We start from the raw sequence: 23,675 nt of genomic DNA, 5'->3' as shown, positions 1-23,675 counted from the left end.
AACGGGGGATACAACTCTAATACCTATTAATTAATAAATATTTTGGAATTAGACTATTCAGTGCTTCAAAATTTTGATGTAACTGCCATATCCAGGTTACAAAATCTATCAAATCCAGAATACCAAGATTCATGTTTTTTCTAAACTACCACTTAAGAATGTCCCTTATCTTACTTCGCCAAATAAAACTCGTTTTATACCATACACTATGCATTACAATCTCCGTGTGTTCTTACAACACCAATTACATACAACACCAATTACACCTCAGTCTCAAACAAGTTGGGATCATCTGTCATTAGGCAAGGTCCGCTTTGTTGTGCATCTCTAGAGTTCTGCTCATGGTATCAGAGACGGATGTAGTGTTTCATCGACAGTTCAACTGAACCCATAACTTTCGACGCAAAATAAAAATTTATATGTATAAATTCATTAAAATTGCAAAATTAGTAAATATGAACCCTATAACTTTAAAAATATAATGTATTCAATGCTAAAAACCTTAAAAGTTGAACCCATAAAATTTAAATCTTGGATCCGCCACTGCACGGTATAGAAAGAGCTTGTTGCATCAAGACAGTGACTAAATCTTAAAACTCGATAAGAGCTTACATATATATTGATGCTTTGCATTAACAGCTTTGCTAAGCAATCTATGCAGCTATAGAAATTCACAAAAAATTTCAACCAAGTTTGATCAAAATTTATTAAGGGGTATGGACTCTGACACCTAAATTCTAAATTAGCCCAAAACAAAAAGAAGGGAAATTGTTCAGGCTATGGTTGTACTAGCTTTTGTAAAGAATATAAGTTTTTCAAGACTTGCTAACATTCCAGAAAAGCTTTGAGAAACGCTCACATAGCCGATGAGCCTCCAAAAAACCTTTTTTCCTTCAAACTTTCAACAGTTTCTTTGATGCTTTCTTCGAGAGGAGTGAATTCGACACCCAAGCTTTTCGCCCTTTCCTTTGATACTTGATAGTTTTGCATCAACGGATTGTCGTCAGCACACCTACAGAGGTTATTTCAAGAAATGTAGTTAAAAAGCAATTTCAATGCAAAGCTTGATAGTTTCATGCTATTTCAAAAGCTTGATTGTCTCTGGTGCTCTCTCTCTCTCTCTCTCTCTCTCTTTCTGATCTTTTTCTCTCACGTAAAGTGATCAAGAATCAATCTGCATGTCATATTCATCTAACGACATAGCAAGTTTGTGTGATCAAAGCTCAAGCAAAACGAACTTATTTTTTTGATGAGTACTTACTTTTCTGGAAGTCGCATAGTAGGGTAAAGATCACGTAATATCTTCAGTATATCAGAGTAGTGGGCAACTCTCTCAACCATTAAATATCTTCCATTAGCTGAAGGATTCTCAAACGCGAGAATATGTGCATTTGCGACATCTTTGACGTTAACCCACCCAAAGGTAGAATTTGGGTATGTCTCGGCACCTATATAACATGGAAAAATAAACATTCAAAATGATGAAAGGGATGTCAAAACACATTTAATGAATAAACAGATTGCAATATCATTAGGGGAAAAAATAAGAAAAAGTAATTTTACCAATAAAATAATTACATTTTCATGACTAATATTGTCTGCCTCAATTGTTCTGTTTAGCCTTTGATTGATATTTAAACTTAAAAGGGTATTTACTATGAAGTCCTCTCTAGTTTACAAAAACTAAGCTGATCTCCCATTTTGTTTGAAATATACAAGAGAATTCACCTCCAGTTTAATAAGCACATCACCCCAGCATTGGTTTTTGCAATAATTGTACTTACCATAGCCACCCCACCTAGCCCCTCAGCCTCGAGTCCTTCAAATTCCAGCCAAAGCAACAGGACAACACCCAACAATAGCAAAATGATAAAAAGCCGAACCGGTATTTTGGACGAATTGCTCTCAATTTAACCCCATTATTTTAAGCTATAAGACAGAGGTGTGATTCTTGTCATACTCATTTAAGGTAAGTAATTTTATTAATAATGGGAAAAAGAACTCCCGTATACAATCTTGTCATATTCATACTAGGAGGAAGATCAATCTAGTTTTGTTAAAGTAGTCGAATAGGTCTTAATTAGGTTGACCATAAAGAAGAAGATGACAGAATTTTGTGTTTTGCCTTGGCCTTAGAGATGGCCTTGGCATTGCACACAGCCTCGTTCTTTGCCTGCCGCGCGGCCTTTGATATTTCTATTTGTTAGATTTAACAGTCATGTCCATGTTACTTCACCAGATTGATAAAGGTACTTAGCATAAGCTATAAGGTAAAGATTTAACGAACTTAAGTTTAAAAACATACCATTCCCGTATACAATCTTGTCATATTCATACTAGGAGGAAGATCAATCTAGTTTTGTTAAAGTAGTCGAATAGGTCTTAATTAGGTTGACCATAAAGAAAAAGATGACAGAATTTTGTGTTTTGCCTTGGCCTTTGAGACAGCCTCGGCATTGCACACAGCCTCAGTCTTTGCCTGCCGTGCGGCCTTTGATATTTCTATTTGTTAGATTTAACAGTCATGTCCATGTTACTTCACCAGATTGATAAAGGTACTTAGCATAAGCTATAAAGTAAAGATTTAACGAACTTAAGTTTAAAAACATACCATTTACCAAGTTCAAGACTGCACCAGAACTGGTATTAAGTGTAGGCTGTAACAAAGGACCAATAACCATAGCAGGGTTTATTGCAACCATATCAATGCCTTTCTCTTTCACAAACTTCCATGCAGCATCCTCAGCCAATGTCTTTGAGAGAACATACCAGAGCTAAAAAGAAACACGAGGAAAGAAAAATGTCATAGATTGAAATCCAGACCCCCGTGGGGGGGGGGGGGGGGGGGGGATGGGAATCAAAATAGTGGAGAGTCTACAATTCCCACAAGAGAGAGATCTTCAGAAAATGTGACTTTTATTTAAACATGCAAAGAACAAGGAGGTTACTTACAAGATCAAAGATTTCAATCAAAACAAATCAACCAAAAGTATGTACTCACCAGACTTGATACGTCACAAATAAAACAGATAATATAATATGAGATGATTCTTTATAATTAAAAAGTGACTAAAACAGCATAGCTTAAAGCACATATGTCCAAAACACACGTCTTTCTAATTCTCTATCAACCAGAAAAGTGCTTGGACGCAATGTTATCAAAGGCGAAAAGCGCAAAAAGCTCTAAGCTTTTTTGGGGCTTTAAGCACAAAGCGCAAATAAAGCGCGGGCTTTAACGAAGAAAGGCGCAAATGGAGAAAAACGACAAATATGTATGTGTAGTCCAAGACTAATACCTATAGGCATGAATACGGAATACCAAATATATGGACAAAGATATTGAAGAAAATTTACGATAAAGTGAAATATCAATTGTTTAGTGTCGCCTTTTCGGAATTACGCTCATTGGAAAGGAAAAGTATGCCTTAGAGACTTGATGACAATATTGAAGCGCCCGCTAAGCGAGGCGAAGCGCTCAACATGTCTTAAGCCTCGCTTCAGGGCTTAAGCGCGCCTTTGATAACACTGCTTGGATGAACACGTAAAAGTAAGAAACTGTCAGAAACTACAATTGGCATAAATAACTTCAAAAATAGCAACTTGTGACATTAATCAGAATTAAGTGCCGCGCATAGAAGCACTAGAAATTCTTTAAACTGGATTACCTTGTCATGGTTAATGAGTTCTTGTTGAGATTAAAATAAGAGAGATGCACACCGTTATGATGCGCCTGGTCAATCTTACTACCAACCTATTGTAAAAGTAACTGTAGGCAAAGTGCATCTAGTTCATCACAAATCTAGGTAGCCCTTATACTCTTATAGAGAGAATATTGTGTTTACAAACTTTTTAGGCAATGCTTCTGCTGCAATTTTAAACATTTATAAGTCCCTAACCTTCCCAATACACATACAAGAATAAATAGTTACACAACATTAGCATACTTTATTTTGTCCATGAATGTGCTCAAAAAGAAGAAGAAGAAAGAACTATAGGCACACCTGCTTTTCTCTGCAATAGTCTGGACTGGTCCACCAGCTTTCATCAACCACAACCTCAGGTGTCCGAGGCTGACCACTATAAGCAACTGCAGCTATGGAAGATGTTAAAACCACTCGTTTTACTGATGGTGCTTTGGCACATGAACCAAGAAGATTGAGTGTCCCCTTGACAGCAGGATCAAGTAACTCAGCCTGAAATATGGGTAAATCTAGGATTGAATGAAACCATCACTAAAAGTCCATAAAGCTAATTACTTTGAGGGATCCTTTGGTTACCAGGATAAGAATACTAATCCCGGGATAGAATTTGGGATTGTATTTATCCCATGTTTGGTTATGAGTGCTAGCTAATACATGTATAAATTTTATACCAAAATGATGGTATTAGCTATCCCATATATAGCTAATCCATGGGATATCCTTGTCTATCCCACAATTGAACCAAACAAGCTCTAAGTACCATAGTAAGCAAGTTGGCTATGTCAGTTTCATAAAATAATATTAACATCATACACATTTCATTTTCTAGAAAACATGAGTAATCTTATGTGCAACTACCAGATGTGAACAGTTCCACCATCAACTAGTAGAGGTCTATAACAAAAGCTCCATAATAACGTTACAAAATTATTAAGCTTCATACTTGCACAACAATTACATTGAAAGGAGAAATATGTATTTCAAGAGTTGTATACTTCAATGTGATTATTCTCTCAGAGAGTTTTGGTGCCCTCTCTGGCTAAGTTTGGTGACCTAGTGTAAGTCCCTTTCTTATCCATTTGAACCTAACTGAAGAGATATAAAGTTCCAACAGTTGAAGTTCATTATTGAATTTTTAAACATTAGATTTTGTAATATCTATAAGTTGGCCAGTAGTATACAAGTAATCTTTTTCCGGATCACTGAAAAATTATCATTTTTCACTTTTTTATGAACAATCTCAAAGACAAAACTTGGATCCAAATTCCAGAAAACAAATGTATTCGCTTTGCAACTTTTTAATGAAGTAATTATCTTTCTATTACACCGTTTATAATTTCTAAATTATTCACGTGTCCGAATTAGATATTACTACAAGTTTCTGTCATGTCATTCCATGCATGCAAAACGAGTTAAGAGATTATGAAAACATACGCTTCATAGGTAACTTTTATATTAGATGGAAAATAAGTTTCATCATGTACAAAAGATGGGTCAAGTTGGGCACGTCGGATTATGACTCATTGTTTAGCCCACCTTGATCCAACCCATCTCGGGCCAGACCGCCAGACTATATTCTGGGAAGGTCATCTATTGATTTGGCCAATTTTAACCTACCTAATTCAGCCTAACCCGCCTATTTTCCACCCCTACTACTTACTATAGTGAACTTTCCTCGACCAACCATAAGTGTCTAGTTTTATAGCCACTAGACATGATCCAAAATAGAGAAAGTTCTAGAGATAGATCAAGGAGAATTTGATATCTCATGAGCATGATTCAAACCATTCAATCACCATTTTTATTAGGTTTCATATTTATGTGAGAGTTTCAGTCTATTAGGTGGTCAAAAGTAACTTAACTGACGTTTGGGGACAAGTAATAATGGTGAGTGATTTTTTTCTTTTTCTTTTCTTTTATAAAAATGGTGGTGTTTGATCCAGCTTGCGAGCACCTCGGCAGTTCCACCAGGTATCTACTACCTCCCACTAGCACAGGTACCGAGTAACTCTACCCACAAACACTTAACACATAGGCAGATGGGAAGAAATCACCTAGCTTAAGCTTACCGTTTTTCAATGGTGAGCATATTTCTTGAAATAAACTTTTAGAGTTTTCTATGGCAGTCTACTTTTGACATGAATCGTCAAGTTAAATTTATTTACTAAACAGCCAAGCTACAAAGGAGCTTGAAAGAAGAGAAGAAAAGAGAATGAAACTTCAATGTGGAAAAGAGAAAGAAAAATGAGGAGGACCGAACAAATAGAAAAGGAACAAGGAGCAGAGAAAATGGGAATGCAAATTATATAGTATCTCATCCAATGAAACAGGACACATGCTATGGTTCATCAGCATAGCATCTGTCTCCTTTCAAAGGCATCTGAATTTCTCCTTGATAGAAAGCTAACTTGATATAACATAATAAAGATGCTGATTTCCATATAATTATTTCTGGAGAACAGTCGAACACCATTATACTATGGGCTTTTCTCACCTAGAATGAAGGATAAGCATTTCCAATATCAAATTTATGAGAATGAGGAAAGGACCTGTGGGTCTGTAACAGAGTAGTAAAATGGAGATGCTGTATGGAATACAACTTCACATCCATCAACCACAGCATCAAATGAACCTTCTTCTAACAGGTTTGCTTTGAACAAGTGAAGCCTCTCTTTGGCCCCACCAAGGGAAAGCAAATGCTGTGTTTTCTTGGGATCATCTGCAAGGAGAAATCACAATGGATTCAACAAATATAAGCAGTAAATATGACCTAATAACACAGACAAAGAACGAAATATCTAATTTTTTCATAGTTCGATCTTAAATTAAGAGAGCTGAAATTTTAAGTCCCTGTGATAGGCAAAAACCTTAGGAATCTTTTCTTTACTAAAGAAGATCGACCTTAGCTGTACATTCGAAGAAAAGGATCTGCAAAGGCACCATACTGACTAGATCGAGAGTTGGCTCTGGCTAATTGATTGACAGAAATGACTCTCTAACTGCTTGCAAGTTGGTTTGGTATAGAGATGTACCATATTAATCAATCAAGTAATCAAGTCCCAAAGCTTGAATTCTCTAAACAAAGGAAGGAAGGGGGGAGCTGGGAGAATAAGCAAGAAAAAAACAGACGCGGGGAGGGTGAAGGTGGTAGAAGAAGCAAAAAGATAAGTGGAAAAATTTTTAAATCTCGGAATGACTTGTAAAGGAGAATGCTAAATAACATATTTTCCCCTACATTGGTCGAGTAAGGACTTGGCCAAGTGTTCATAAAATATGTTCTCCAGGTTCATCAGATACCGACCAAAAATAAAGAGAAATTCTTATAACGAAAGAAAGTGGCCGAAAGGTCATGGATGAGATAGGATTTTAGTGTCCAGTGAGCGTTGAATCAGAAAACACATGTACCAGTGCATAAAGGTTTAATGTGTCAGTGGCTCATAATAGTGGTGGTGGAGGAGTAATATTAGGCGGCTTAACATGGAGAAGAAGAGGGAAGGTGCAGAGAGCAATCAAAATAATCTACACACATTAATCAACCACTTCTTACTCAAAACTTTATGTCTTCCGTACACCAACTACTTTACTGATTTAAAGAGAACTTCAGCAAAAGATTTCGTGTTTTCTGCCCAACCAGGTAGAATTTCCCTTTTCCCTCATCTCCCATGAAAATGAGTACACGAGTGGCTTTATAAGGAAAATTTAGGCTACCATCATCAAAAGATCACTTCTATGTCGAATTGAAAAACTATCTTACCATAATCACATTATCATTCTTTTTTATTTTTTTATTTTTTTATTTTGTGTGTGATAACAAAGAAATCCCCAAAGGCCAGTGGCGCACGGTCCAAAATAATGGGCCAGCCCCTCTCCCCATCTTCACTTAAATATCATGCTTTTGTCTTGGAAAGATTCAAACCCTGTGACGTATGCCTAACACCTAAGTTGCTCCGACACGGCAGTTTAGGTGCCGCACCTGTGTCAAAACGCCACTAGTATGGGTGTGGGTATAGGATCCATACTGGATCTGGTCAAACAATTTTGGGTACTTTAACTACGATGAACAGAAAAATTCCAGACGAGACACAATTTGATCCCGAAATCAGAACCAAAACTAGAGTAAATTTGAAGAAAATAGCATATCTTATCTAGGAAATCAATCCTTCACTTATTTACAACTTTAGAATAAAAAGAAAATCCACACTTTACAAGCTATACGTAAGTATTCCACAAAATTTCTCATAATTTAGAGATATTTTAATTTTTTTGAATTATTTTTAGTCGGATCCCTGCACCCGTATCCGTACTAGGATCCATATCCCGGAATCTTAGAATTCACATATTGAAGGATCCAACCTCTAGATCCGCACCCGTGTCGGATACCTGCACCTGCGTCCGAGCAACTTAGCCTAACACACATTATGTGTTGCGCTCTTACCACTAGACCAAAGCCCAGGGGCACCATAATTAAAAGATCATTTATATGTCAAATTGAAAAACTAACTCATTAGTATGCATACCCAATGCCTTCTATCGATCTATTTAACTACATAAGAAGCTAAATGAAATCAAATCAAGACACCCAATAAGATACTTCAGGCCTTAGACAAATAAATAGAAGTGTCCCCTCTCTAAAAGCTTAAATTTTTAGATCAAGTTGGCCATACAATTCAAAATTGTACATATCAAAGCAGGTAAAGGTCTTAAATTCAAGTCTAAATGCCACCCATCATTATCATTAATAAAAATAAAAGAAAAAAAAAATTCTCATTACAAAAATAAATGCACATGCTTGGTCCAAGAAAATAAATCAGGCCCCGAGTGAATTAAGATAAATAAATAAATGTGTATTCCTATCTACTAGTTTAAACTTTTAGGATCAAGTAGTTCTTACAATTCAATGTGATATCTACACATGTAGAAATCCTAAGTTCGAGTCTAACACTCCGTTTGGATCATTGTTTCCAGTCGTTTTATAATGTATTGTATTGTATCGTATCGTATCGTTTTATAAATACAATGTTTGGATAGATTGTATTGTTTGTTATTGTTAAATAATAGTTTGCTGTTTGGTTTGACTGTATCGTACTGTATTGTAACCGATAAGTTGACTAAAATACTCTCAATTGTTTAAATATTAAATTTATTAAAATTATGCATAAAAATAATTTTAAAAAATAAAATAGAAAAAGACAAAACACCTTAAGAAAGCAGAACAAAAGAGCGAGACAAAAGAAGCCAAAACGAAGGAGCACAGCTAATTAGGATTGAGTTAAAAGCAAATTAGGAGAAAAAATAAAACAGAAGGCGGCAAAACATCTTTAACGTTGGTGGCAGAAGTTCTTGAAAAAAATAAAGTAGGTTATAGGTTGGAGATTTGGAGTTAAAATAGAAAAAAAGGTAAAGGGTAAAATAGAATCGTGGAGTAATAAGTTAGGGCATAATTGAAAAGAAAAAATAGGAAACAATCCCTCCACACCAAATCGGTTGTTTAAAAAAGAGTACTTTTCATTGTTCCGGAACAATAGATTTAACAATACAATACAATACAACCAATTTTAATGAAACAATCAAAACAAACATTGTTTTGGTATAACAATACAATAGGATACAACCGGGAATAACCATCCAAACAAGCTGTAATTGCCACTCATGATTCATTAAAAAACAAAAAAGGAAAAATTTCTTAATTCACTATTGTGGCCCAAGACAAAAATTGGGGCCCGGCACGTAAATTAAAATAGATGATTAAACAAAAGTGTATCCCTCTCTTTAATAATTTTTTAAACCTTTAGATGAAACGGTTCACACAATTCAACAAACAATCCTCAGATGTCAAAATAATAATGATCTTTTAAAACCTGAAATTCCATACCGCAACAGCCCCAACGATCATAACAACAAACAAATCAATTGCATGGCAAAAAAACCCACATTTTTCTCCCAATTGTCATTAATCAAATCAAAAAATCAACACCCATAAAAGATCACAAATCCATGTTCCCCATTTCTACATCAAATGAACAAATAAAAAACATGAAATGCTGGATTATAGAAAGAGAAAAAAAGAGAGAGAAAAGGGGGACAAACTTGGGTCACGAACGGAAGCCTTAACAGTGTAACCACGCTGGAGCAAGAATTTGACGAGCCATGACGCTATGTAACCTGAAGCTCCTGTTACGCATACTGTTTTCGCTGCTAAACTCATTCTCCCAAACCAGACACAGAAACAGAAACAGAGGAATGTGTTGAGAGAAAACAGAGGAACGAAAATGTGCGTATTTGGATTTTTGCAATAAAGAATTGAGAGATTGATGGAAAAGGAAATTGAGAGATTATGCTTAAAACCAGCCACGTGTGTTGTTTCCTTTCTTGGTAGTTTTTAGGTAACTAGCGGAGCCCAATACTTAATTTCAAAAATAACTTCCTTAATTGCATTACTTCACTTGTCTTGTAATGATCATACATGTTAATTTAAATAGAGAAATTTATCTAAAACACTATCTTTTAGTGGTAATTAGTTATCTATAGATATCATTTGCTATATTACGGATTGTAGATACGTTTTCTGTTGTTATAAGATGTATTTAAGCTACTGTATTCATGAATACAGTAGCAAAAATAGGCGTGAATCAGGGAAGTCCAGCTAATCAGTTATTGTATTCGAGTGTATTCGACTGTATTCATGGCATGAAACATGGGATTACAGCTGGACAGATTATTGTATTCGACGCGTGAATAGGGGATTACACTGTTTTTAAACGGAAAGTGAATTAATTAACATAATAAACTCCTAATATAACTCAACAAACCCAATTATAACGTACAAAATTTGTATTTCCAGTTATAAAAAGGATTCTCAACCGAAAAATTCCCCAAAAATATAGCAATCTTCAGAGAAATTATATAATACATCTGAATACATAAATTATATTAATTTAAAAAACATATGAATACATTCATGGCATATAGAGAGACAGTGAATACAATGAAATACATAGAATACAGCGAGATACATTGAAATACAATGGAAAAAAAGACAGTGAATACAATGAAATACATGGAATACAGCGAGATACATTGAATTACTATGAGAAAAAGGACAATAAATACAATGAAATACAGCGTGATATATTGAAAAAATATTGAAATATATTAACAGAAAATCAAGTTGCTCAGCCCCAAACTCCGTCGTCTTTGTTCAAGAAAAAACCCTAATTTCCGGCGAGTCTGCCGTCGACCATAAGCCCTGAATCTCACTGTTCCCACGCATCCTGCACAGTAAAAAACTGATAGTTTCGCTTGCCTCGAAAGTGGTGAACATCAATCCAACTGCCGTGGTCAGCCCTTGAATTTGAATGGCACTTGTGGATTGGGACGGCAAACCCCAGATTGGGCAGAACCCTAGAACAACGAAGAGAAGAGGAATACGGAGATTTATATAGAGATGAAGAGCGGAACACTCGGGTGTAGGCGGTGGAATCGGAAGGGTTGAAAATTGGATCCGCTTGCTGGTAACATTCGGTGCAGGGTTCACATTGATTTCAAATCCAAAGAGTGAGAGATGTGTAGTTTTTGTGTTGGGTTTTTGTAAGAGAAGAACGAGGATAGATTGATACAGAGAATGCTGAAGAAGAAGAAGAATATGAAAGAACGAGAGAGAAAAATAATACAAGGCGTATTTTATGGCTTAAGGGTAGGAGGTAACCATAAATAGATATTTGGCTATAAAAATCAAAAGGTAGCTATGGAATATAATTTTTTAAAATGGTATTTATTTAAAATAAATAAGGTATCAACCTTTGCTATAGGAGGTAAAAATTCCATTTAAATAATATATATTATATCTGGTTTACTTATAAGTTTTACTGGGTACGCCTTATATACCGCTTTTGGGCAACCTTCTAAAGATGAAATTTTTATATGCATCTTTATTAAATAAAGATTACTCCCTCCGGTACACAATAAGTAACCAATTTGCTTTTTTATTTTGGTCCAAAATAAGTGTCCATTTATATAATCAAGAAAAAATTCAATTTTTTTTTTCAAAATTACCCTTATGTACGTATCCCTAAAAAGTCATTTACTCCTCACGTTTGAGAAGAGAAGTAAATGCTACTATAACTATGGTGCAACATTTAATGAAGGACAGTTTAGTCACACTAACTATTTTCCTCTAGAATTTAGTATTTTCTTAATGGATGTGCCCAAAGTAAATTGGTCACTTATTGTACACCGGAGGAAGTATTGTGTTTCCGAGTTAACCATCTAATCTTAAACTTAAGGAAAAAGAAACTAAAAAAGTTACCAGTATTTCATCAACTTTTTCTTTATGTTTGTGTATTTTTTTTTCTCATATTAAAATTTGAAATTCACAATAAATCTTTGTTTAGCATAATAATAAGTAGGCTTATTTGTAGCACAAAATTCGTAGCCAACACATTTTGGTATAGCGCGTTAAATTGAAGGGGAAAAAGTCTCTTATTTATTTAAACCTCGTCAAGTATGGACAATCAAAGAGTTCGCATTTTTCTTCGTTGACAAGTCATTAGTTAATAGTATTAAATAAGATGAGATATTTTGGTAACTACCCGACCGGTCATTTTGAGTATTTGCACTTCGCTCGATAGTTTGGGGGCACGAGTAGCTCCGTATGATGTATTAGGACTTGTGTGCAAAATTTGAGTTCATTCCGAGTTGATTTGATATGTATCGGCGCGAGTTTTGGAAGTCGAAAGTTCGAAAGTTCATTAAGTTTGATTTGAGGTGCGTTTCGTCGTTTCGATGTTGTTATACATGAAATGAGGCCTCGAGTAGGTCCGTATTATATTATGGGACTTGTTGATATGTTCGTGCGAGGTGCCGAAGGGCTCGGGTGAGTTTCGGATAGGTTTTGGTTGTATTGCGCTCGTTTTTCTTATGTTTTGACGTCGTTTCTTCAAGCATAAATGGTACCACATTAAGCATATGAGCTCCAATTTATGTTTTGATTGAAGCATTAGATCCGTATTGCAATTACGGAGGCATAGCAAAAAGAATCATCGAATTTGGTCATCGTATGAGGATTTTATGGCCATTTGACAAAGAATTGTGTTGCCACAGATTAATTACGAAATTGCCATAGCTTCGTACTCAAAAATCTACACTATTTCCAAATATTGAAACCAACATATCTCTTTCATTATAAGGTCAAATGGAGTGATTCAAAAGCCTATCTTGACTGAAATTTCACAAGGAATCCATTGGAGGCATCAAAACCAAGTTTCGGGATGGTTTGGCATGCAAAACGAGGCAGAATAGCTGGGCAAAATTACTTAATATGGAAGGCTTGTTCATTTGGTCATATTTTGAGTTGGGGAGCTCGGATTTGGACAATTTTTGGAGGCAATTTTTACCTTATGGATTGGGGTAAGTATTCTATACTCGATTTTGGTTATATTTCATGAATCCATCTTCGTTTTTGGCATTTGATTGATGATTTCAAAGTGAAATTTGGGGGGTTTTGTCTAAAATTTCATAAAATGAATTTTGGAGTTTTGAACATCGATTTGGAGTCGGATTTGAGTGAAACTAGTATGGTTGGAATCGTAATTGAATGGGTTGTCGGATTTTGTAAATTTATCGTGTTCCGAGGTGCGGGCCCGGATTGGACTTTTTGGCCGATTTTGGGATTTTGATTAAAGATTAGACCTTTTTCGATTGAGATTGGTTCCTTTAGCATTGTTTGGTATATTTGATTTGTCTTTTGGTTAGTTTTGAGTCGTTCGGAGGTCGGAACGCGCGTGATGGCATTTTTAAAGCATCGGTTGGCTTGATCGGTAGCGAAATCGGCTTGTTCAAGATAAGTAACTCTTTTATACTTAGCGCTGAGGGTATGAAACCCTGAATTATGTGCTATGTGATTGGTGTTGAGGTGACGTACATGCTAGGTGATGGGCGTGTGGGCGTGCACCCTGTGAATTGTGACTCTGTTGTTTCCCTGGCACTGTTTAGTGGCCCTAGTTTGTTGATATCTGTGTTTTCACCATGTGATTAATTAATTAAGCTGTCAATCATGCTAGATATCATGTTCAGGCTTTATGCTGATATTGTTAGGAACCATAGTGGTCGTTTCTTGCTATCACCTCACTAATGTTATTGATATTTCGTACTCATTCATATTCATGCATTCATATCATATCTCACTCTCAGTTGTTATTTATAGATACATCATATCATTGTTGTCGGGCTAGTTTCATGACATTGAGGGCCCGAGAGACTGGAGAGATTAATGACTGAGTGAGGCTGAGGGCCTGATTGTGAGGATATTTATGGGATCGGGCTGCACGCCGTAGCATGTTTTATTAATTTATGCCTGAGTGAGGCCGATGGCCTAATTGTGAGGATATTTATGGGATCGGGCTACACGCCGCAGTATGTTTTATTGATTTATGCGTGAGTGAGGCCGAAGGCCTGATTTTTATGCCATGATTGGCTTGTTATAGCGCTTGGGCTGAAGGAGCCCCTCTGGAGTCTACACACCCCCAGTGAGCGCAAGTACCTACTGAGTGCGAGTACCGAGTGATTTGGAGGACTAAGTGGCTGTGAGGACTGAGTGATTGGGAGGACTGAGTGAATTGATACTCTGAGAGTACGCATATGGTTTTGCTACTGAGTCGCATCGCATTTGACATGCCCATGATATACAGGCATAGAGATGCAGTTTTTCTCATGTTGTACAGTATCACGTCATTCATGACTTTTTTGCACACATTGATATGTGGGCATAGAGAGGTATTTCACACATGCTATCCGGAAGAAATGAAACATCATATTTACTGTTGAAAGGATTTTCGGAAAAACTCACAGTTTTCGAACTTACTCGTATTTTCGACGATTTCGGTAAAAGAGTTGAGTTTTCACTGATATACTTGAAAGGGGGTGTCACACCTCCTTTTTCACTACTACACCCCGTGAAGGGTATAATAAAAGGAGTTTTTCCAATTAAAGGACAATCGAAACGGGATTCGTTTATTAAGAAGTTCAGAGTCGCCACTTGGGAGATTTATGGTGTCCCAAGTCACCGGTTTGAATCCCGAATCGAGGAAAGGGTTTGACTCTGTATTAACAGTCGGGAACCAGAAATCCGGGTAAGGAATTCTGTTAACCCGGGAGGAGGGATTAGGCACTCCCGAGTTTCGTGGTTCTAGCACGGTCGCTCAACTGCTATATTTGGCTGAAGTCTGATTTTAATACATGTTTAGCCTATGGTGCAATTTTAGAATTATTTAACCGCTTTTAGTTAGAAATCTTTTAAGAAAGTGAACGTCGTTTCAAAACGTGTTTTCGGATCACGTCACATGAAATGCACCCGGATCCTCGACACATTTTTATCCAACATTTTGGGATTTGGATTTGATGCACACCCGTATTTAGGAAAGTAAAATTATTAAAAAGCGCGCCTAAAGCGACTAACGTGTTATTATCTTTGCGGAAGGCCGTGAAAATTCGCTAGACGACACGTCCCGAATTCTAAGTATTTTAATATAAGCAATTAAAGAGGGCCACGCAGTTTGTGAATTTGTTTGGCGCGGCGCACCTCAATTTATTTTTAAAAGCATATCCTAAAGATGAACTAATATTATCTATTAAAGATTGTCTCTAAAATAAAACTTAAGTGATTAACATTATTAATTAACTACTATTAAAAGCATTCAAGGAAATTCGGGCCTCAAGATCAAGTCCAAACTTGAACAAGGGGACCTCCATTACTGAAGACCCCTTAATTCAAGTCTGCTACTTAACTTGAAAGCCCAAAACCTGCACTACAAATTAGACCAATAACTTATATATGAATTCAGGCCTCAGCATATTAGGCTTCGAATTAGCCAGGAATGAGGAAACTTCAACCAGCTTTTATGAGAAGCTGCCTCGCGTTAGGCCTTAGCTGAAAGCCGCTCAATATTTTGGGCCCTTAAGAACAGGCCCATTCTCGTTCACTCGGCAGCTTATTTGTTGCACTACATGGGTTCATAGACGAGCCCAACCAAAGCTGGGCCTCAGTTGGATTTCAAACGCTGAACTTATTTCAAAACTAGGCTTGACAACCTTTGTAACAAATGCACAATTTAGATTCATTAAATCAAATAACTGCTAATTTTAAAGTCAAATTTCCTATTTAGATCATGTTTAAGCTAGTGAATCACTACAAGCATTTATGGAGTTCAGCAACAAAACTACAGTGATTGAACATTTTTGAGCTACAGAAAATGCACAAATTTTTAAAAATTATAATTCCCTGATCTCGAGTCTAAAACATTGGACCAATTACTGCCATACTAAACCTTTCAAACATCCAACAGGTATGAATTAATACCGCTAACACTACTACCACTACAGTGAGTCAGAATTAACACTACTAGAATAGGCGTTCATGAGTTCACATTCCTCTTATTACAAATAACAATTTGTCCAGGCTATATAACTTTCGTACTGCTATGGAGCCCAAATTAAACAGACATATCTGCGAGTATTTGAAGATGCACTAGATAAAACTAAGTAAATCTAGCATGGATCTCATAATATGAAATGAAATTTAAAAGGAGACTTGTGTAACAGTTTTCTTTTTTCCTCAAATTTGATTACACATTTGATTCATACTTCATACAGCATTCGAGGCTAAAATGTACCTGGAAATTGAGGAAAATAAGAAGAGGGAATAATCAGCAACAGCAAACAGCAGGCAGCAACGAACTTTGAAATTAATTTCAAACCCAGCAGCAAACAGCTCAAACAACTTGAATATCAAAACCCAAAAGAGGCAAACATATTTGAACCAGGACCAAAGCAAACCAGTTTTTGGAACAAATGAAACCCAAATCAGTATACCCAATGTGATTTCGACCAAATGCAAACCCAAAACCTCTGAACCAGACCTTAGTGCTAATATTTTAATCCATTCTGAGCCTTAGATGAACAAGGATTGATCCAGATGTGAAGAAACTTTGAGAATTCAAGCAAAAGGAGCAATGAAACAATACTTTTTAGAAGTTTCTGTCGCCTCAAGTTTCAGAGCTTTTCAATATTTTTTAATGCCTGGAATCCCTTTGGAATTTCAGATCTATCCCCTCCTCTCCCCTGCCAGGCAAGGGTACTGCCCCTTTTATAGAAAAAGACTAGGGCAATTTCAGATTTTATTCTTGCCTTTAGGTCCCTCATTTTGTGACTTGTTACCCAAGAAATGCTACTAAGAATTAAAAACTGCTATTCAAGCCTTGACCTAGAAGCTTCTAGGGGCTTCTCAATTTAGTTGTTAAAGATTCCCTAAGTGTATTACCCCAATTACCCTCATGCAGACTCTTATTTACCCTTTAAACCTTTCCCTTAAAACCCCTTAAGTTTCTAATCATTCAATTTCCCCCTTAAGGTACTGAATATCTACAAATGTGACCAAACAGAAAATGTTCTAGCTAATTCTTTCAAACAAATCAAACGCAAATAAAAATGCACAACAAGCTATGAATCAAGTTGAATAAAAAAGAAACCTAGGCGCCTGAAATACATGGTGGACAAACATCGACTAACAAATTAAAGGTGAAAACTATCTCAGAAGTTAAACAGTATCAAAGATAACAATCTTATGAATTAAGAATTAACTAGGCTGACACACTGATCTTGCAAAAGAACTAGAATGACCCTAAAAATGAAGAACAGTAGTTTTCAGGACACAAAATAACTAAACAAAAACAACCAAAAGAAGAAAAACAAAAATCAAATTAGAAGACTTACCGGACAAATAACTTAGAAAGAGGAAACTGGACCTAAGCTCTCCTAGATTGGTCGGACTCCGGACACAGTTGAAAAGGGATTTGATACAGTGGACCAGACCCAAATGAACCTATTGCTTCCATTGGAAGCAGGAGACTCATGCGGGTATGGCCCAGTAAAAACCCTAGGCTTCGTCTCCTTCCTCTGTTTTGAAATTGCTTCGATATGAAAGGGCTTTCGAGGAAGTCTCTCAGATTGAGAGATGAATATGCTTGATGAAGTTTTGGGCAGGTTTTGGCGAATTAGGGTTCTGGATTGATTTTCGATCTAAAATTCGGACCATTTGGGAAAGATTCGAAGATTATTGATTGTGGATTCAGAAGGAGGAGGGTGAGGCGAGTCTAGGGTGTAAGTTTGGTCTGGTTTTGAGTTGGCGCCGCCGTGTACTGTGGAGGCGGCGGCTAGGGTTTTGCATATTCGACGGGCTTGGGTAGGATTTGGGGGAAACTAAGCTTGGATTTGGAAAGGGGAGATGAAGAGGAGGTGTGGTGTAATTTTGGTGGCCATTGGGTGATCGCCGCCGGCGGAGGCGATTTCCGGCCGGCGGCAGACGGCGGAGGATGGCGGCGGATGCCGGCATTACACCGGAGGTTAGAGGGTTCTGAGGGATGGTGAGGTAGGGGGCCTGAGGGGGGGTGAGGTCTTGTTTGGACAGATTTATATCAAATGATGTGGGCTTCAGGACCGTCCGATCAAGAAACCTCGACGGTCCTGATTGAAAGTTGCCCAAACGATGTCGTTTAAATTGAGGCTGGATTGGGCACTTGGGCTGGTTTGGGTTGAGACGGGTTGGGCTGCTGATTTATTTAAAAACTGGCCCAAAACATGGGTATTTCATTAAGACCTTTATTTTCTTTTAGTTTTTTTCTTTTGCTTTTCTTTTCTCTCATTTTTTTAGATTTTTGTTAAATACAAAAATTAAAATTAAAAGACCTGATTTAACTCCAAAAACTAATTAATTTTTGAAAATTAACTAACTCCTAATTTAAAAGAAAACTAAGAAAAAAATTGAAAACTAATAGTAAAATGCAAAAAGGACTATTTTTGTTATTTTCTTCCATTTTTGTAGTGTTAATTAACTAATAGAACTAAAAAAATATAAAAACGGGTCCTAAATGCAAATATGCTATTTTTTTTTGTATTTTTTATGAATTATATCAATTAAAAATGCACACAAAATGCAAACAAACACAAAAGGAAAAATCCACAAAATCGCAAACATTGAAAAAGTTATTTTGTTTTGAATTTCTGGGAGTAATTCATATAGGGCAAAAATCACGTGCTCACAGCTGCCCCTCTTTGCTCAGGAACACGAAGAGTTCTCGGGCAAAGATAAGTGAGCGGATACGAGCGATTTTCGCCCGCTTGAATATTCCATGTGAAGCATTTTTGAAAACCGTCTGACCGAACCCTGCTTCAAAGGTTGCCTACATATCCTTGGCTAAAAAGGAATCAGGTCAGTGTAGTTCGGGAAGGTTTGGTAGCTGGGACTACCAGAAGCTGTAGTTTCACTGTTGCTGCTGCTGCTGCTACTGCTTACTGAACCCCCTTATTACACCATGTCAAAAATAAAAGAAACTAGACTAAGCTATGATCTATGAATTACAAAAGATCCTATCTATATCCTCAAACTTGCTCTTGTGGTCCTTGTTGCATTGTTGACTTGTATTCTTCCGGTGGAATTCTTTTGTTGCTGCCTTGAATTGCATTCTGAAGTGTTCTCCCTTTTCTCAAGTGATGCTTTGGCCGCTAAAACTTGAAATGTAGTCCTCTGTTCTCCAGGCGGGCTCCTGACTGCTGAAACTTAAAATGTATGCCTCTGGTCTCCAAGCGGGCTCCTGACTGCTGAAACTTGAAATGTGTGCCTCTATTCTCCAGGCGGGCTCCTGACTTCAACAAAATAGACAAAAACAAAGAAAATCTCTTGCCCCAGTTTGTGACTGGGCATCATATTACCAGCTATTAATAAGAATTTGAAAACTAAAGCTTCAATTGTAATACCTCTGTTCTCCAGGCGGGCTCCTGATTGCTGAACTTGAAAAGCATTCCCTTGTTCTCCAGGTGGGCTCCTGATTGGTGAACTTGAAAAGTATTCCCTTGTTCTCCAGGTGGGCTCCTGACTGCAACAAAATAAACAACAAAGAAAATTTTCTGCCCCAGTTTGGTAACTGGGTACAACATGTTATCAAATATTAAAAATTAAAAGCTAAAATTTGAATTGCACTTCCCTTTTTCTCCAGGTGGGCTCCTGACTGCTGAAACTTGAAAAGCATTCCCTTGTTCTCCAGGTGGGCTCCTGATTGCTGAACTTGAAAGTATTCCCTTGTTCTCCAGGTGGGCTCCTGGCTGCAACAAAATAAACAACAAAGAAAATTTTCTGCCCCAGTTTGGTAACTGGGTACAACATGTTATCAAATATTAAAAATTAAAAGCTAAAATTAGAATTGTACTTCCCTTGTTCTCCAGGTGGGCGCCTGATTGCTGAAGCTTGGAAAGTATTCCCTTGTTCTCCAGGTGGGCTCCTGATTGCAACAAAATAAACAACAAAGAAAATTTTCTGCCCCAGTTCGGTAGCTGGGCACATGGGTAAGTGTTAAACTGAATTATTCTACCAACTATTATAAGAATTTGAAAGCTAAGTCCTATTATCCAGGGAGGTCCTGACAACTTCTAATAATTATGAACCTAAGTTATATCTTCTAAAGGTATTACCCCTACTACATTTGTTATCTAATAGGTCTTAACTACTCCCCTATTATCCAGGAGGGTCCTGACAACTTCTAGTTAAAAAAAAACAGTTTTAACCTAAGCAGACCTTGTTATCTATATCTTGTTATCTAAGCAGACCTTAAAGCTACGTCCTATTATCTAGGAGGGTCCTGAAAATCAAAATTCAAGTCTTATCTTATGAGTGCCAATTCTACGGCTGAATTATACTATCCTACAACAGTATCTTGCTATATAAGGGAGATCTTAAAACTGTGTCCCATTATTCAGGAGGGTCCTGACAACTCCTAATTGAGTCCTATCTTAAACAGGCAACTTTGAAACCAACTTATGTTCCTTGGGGTACATTTATGCTAAATTATGCTACTCATGATTTCTTTGAAATTTAAACTAAGTCCCATTTTCCAGGAGGGTCCTGAAAACTTACCGTCAAACATGTCTGGTGCCTGCCTTTCCTTGAGGTGGGTNNGCACCTGAGTAGAGGACCTGGATGATCTGCACATGAAAAACATGCGCAGGAAGGGCATGAGTACACCACAGCGGTACTCAATAAGTGCCAAGCCTAACCTCGGTTGGGTAGTGACGAGGAAGGTCAGGGCCATACTGAGACAAAATATAGTAATAACAATAATTAACAGTATGATAATCTGACAGAAGTAATAAATACAGCAGTGAAATAAGACAGATTAAGCAAGGCAATAGCAAATACACAAGAACGGAACAACCACAGAATAAGTACAGCTCAACACCAATGGTAACAATGGGGATCTCCTAGGATACCGTCCTGTAGTCCTTTTCTCAACTGTCCAGTGGATCTCCCGGGATACCGTCCCGTAGTCCATCATATGTTTATATCCGAAGGATCTCCCGGGATACCGTCCCGTAGCCCAACTATCAATGTGCAGGGGGATCTATCGGGAATCTAACCCGCAGTCCCAAAGTAAAAGTGCAGGGGGATCTACCGGGAATCGAACCCGTAGTCCCAAAGTAAACAAACAAGGGGGGGAGCTACCGGAATCCCACATTCGTAGTCCCAATGTAAATGCGCAATCACTATCAGAAGGTACAAGGAAACGAAGTACAAAAGACAAGCAACAGGTAGTACAGGCCTAGCATGCTTCACGTAGTACAGTTAAGGCAACTTAAGCAATTAGGCAAGTTAAATCAACTAAACATGCTTTCCTAATCTAGCACAAGTTATAATTGCAAGTAGAATAAAGCAAATATGAAAGGAATTCAATCTCAATATCTTAAGAAAAATCGGATTTCCAACAATTGGCTCAAGTACACGCCCGTCACCTCGCGTACAAGGCACTCAAATCAACAAATAACAAATCCTAAGGGGAAAGTTCCCCCACACAAGGTTAGACAAGCCACTTACCTCGAATCGGTTCCAAAATCAACTCGAAATCACACTTTTGCCACGAGTATCCGACTCCAAATGGCCCAAATCCAGTGATCTTCACTTCAACTCCCACTCAGAATCGCCTTAAACCGAGCTCTCAATAGATTTTTTGTAACTTATGAACTCAAACCCTCGAAATTTCTATTTCTGCCCAGGGATTTCCGCTTCTGCGGACAAGGGACCGCTTATGCGGAAAGTGAGCCGCTTCTGCGACTCTCACTAAACAACCACATCCGCTTCTGCGGTCCAGTCAACCGCTTATGCGGATTATCACCACTTCTGTGGTTCCAACTAAACGCCAAACGGCCGCATCTGCGGCTATTTTCTCGCAGATGCGAGGCCGCTCCTGCGGAATTTCCTCCGCATCCGCAACGCCTGGAAACTCTGCCCCAAACCGCTTCTGCGATGATCCAGCCGCTTATGCGGCTCTGCTTCTGCGGTTCCCAAGCCGCAGAAGCGAAAATACCAGAAGATGAAAAGAACCAGCTGCTGCAACACTTCAAAAATCTCCCCGTTAACCACCCGAAATTATCCCGAGGCCCCCGAGACCTCAACCAAAAGCACCAATACCACCTAATACCTTATTCAAACTTGTACCAATCCTTAAAACACCTAAAACAACACCGGAAGTCCGATTAAATCAAAGATTCAAGCTTAAGAACTTCAAATTCCAACAAAACACACTTTCGATCAAAAACCAAAGCAAACCTCGCCCGAATGACCTGAAATTTTGCACACACATCCCAAATGACATGACAGAGCTACTGCAACTTCTGGAATTCCAATCCGACCCTCGGATCAAAAACTCACTATTGGACCGGAAACTTCAAAAATTCAAACTTCGGCATTTCAAGCCTAAATGAGCTACGAGCCTCCAAATTACATTCCGAACACGCTCCCAACCTCGAAATCACCTAACGGAGCTAACGGAACCATCAGATTTCCATTCCGAGGTCTACTTCACACTGTTCCGATTACGGACCATTTTTCAATTCTTAAGCTCTCATTTAGGGACTAAGTGTCCCAAAACACTCCGAATCTCAACACCAAACGTCCCGGCAAACCAAAATAGCAGAAATGAACTTAGGGGAAACAGTTAATGGGGGATCGGGGCGTAAATTCCAAAAACGACCGGCCGGGTCGTTACATCCTCCTACACTTAAACATTCGTTCGTCCTCGAACGAGCATAGAGAACATACCTGAAGAAGTGAAAAGATGAGGGTACTGGCTGCGCATATCCTGCTCGGTCTCCCAAGTCGCCTCCTCGGCCGGCTGACCCCGCCACTGAACCTTCACTGAAGCTATGTTCTTTGACCTCAACTTCCTGATCTGCCTGCCCAAAAATAGCCACTGGCTCCTCAACATAGGATAGATCCTTGTCCAACTGGACTGAACTGAAATCCAACACATGCGACGGATCACCGCGATACTTCCGGAGCATCGAAACATGAAATACCGGATGAACTCCGGCCAAGCTCGGAGGTATGGCAAGCTCATAAGCAACCTCCCCAACTCGCCTCAAGATCTCAAAAGGGCCAATAAACCTCGGACTCAGCTTCCCTTTCTTTCCAAACCTCATGACGCCCTTCATAGGCGAGACCCGAAGAAGAACCGCTCACCATCAATATAAGAAACATCACGAACCTTCCTGTCCGCGTAACTCTTCTGTCTAGACTGGGCTGTACGGAGTCTGTCCTGAATCACCTTGACCTTCTCCAATGCATCCTGAACCATCTCTGTACCCAATAGCCTGGCCTCACCTGGCTCGAACCAACCCACCAGAGATCTACACCTCCTGCCATATAAAGCCTCATACGGCGCCATCTGAATGCTGGACTGATAACTGTTGTTATAAGCAAACTCCGCCAATGGCAAGAAATGATCCCAAGACCCTCCAAACTCAATCACGCACGCACGGAGCATGTCCTCAAAAATCTGAATAGTGCGCTCGGACTGTCCGTCCGTCTGGGGGTGAAATGTTGTGCTCAACTCCACCCGAGTGCCTAACTCCTGCTGCACAGCTCTCCAGAACCGCGAT

General features: G+C 38.2%; 1 protein-coding gene across 1 annotated transcript; it reads right to left on the bottom strand.

The window, feature by feature from the left end:
- Nucleotides 1-494: 494 nt before the first annotated feature.
- LOC109216570 (cinnamoyl-CoA reductase 1-like) lies at nucleotides 495-10,017 on the bottom strand. Its single transcript, XM_019380736.1, has 6 exons — nucleotides 9,789-10,017; nucleotides 6,251-6,420; nucleotides 4,002-4,193; nucleotides 2,612-2,774; nucleotides 1,262-1,448; nucleotides 495-1,012 (listed from the first exon to the last, which is right to left on the bottom strand). Exons 1-6 carry the CDS (start codon nucleotides 9,904-9,906, stop codon nucleotides 856-858), a joined length of 987 nt encoding a protein of 328 aa, XP_019236281.1. The 5' UTR covers nucleotides 9,907-10,017; the 3' UTR covers nucleotides 495-855.
- Nucleotides 10,018-23,675: the final 13,658 nt, after the last annotated feature.

Source organism: Nicotiana attenuata, unplaced genomic scaffold (assembly GCF_001879085.1).
Source record: "Nicotiana attenuata strain UT unplaced genomic scaffold, NIATTr2, whole genome shotgun sequence".
Lineage (NCBI taxonomy): Eukaryota > Viridiplantae > Streptophyta > Magnoliopsida > Solanales > Solanaceae > Nicotiana > Nicotiana attenuata.
Note: the sequence above shows the minus strand (reverse complement) of the source record. Positions and strands in the feature narration are given on the sequence as shown.

Coding starts and splice junctions, on each gene's coding strand:
- LOC109216570 (XM_019380736.1), bottom strand. CDS start 9,906: ATGAGTTTAGCAGCGAAAACAGTATGCGTAACAGGAGCTTCAGGTTAC. Junction 2,775..4,001: donor ACTATTGCAGAGAAAAGCAG/GTGTGCCTATAG, acceptor GTTTCTTTTTAG/CTCTGGTATGTTCTCTCAAA. Junction 1,449..2,611: donor AGTCTTGAACTTGGTAAATG/GTATGTTTTTAA, acceptor CATGTTATATAG/GTGCCGAGACATACCCAAAT.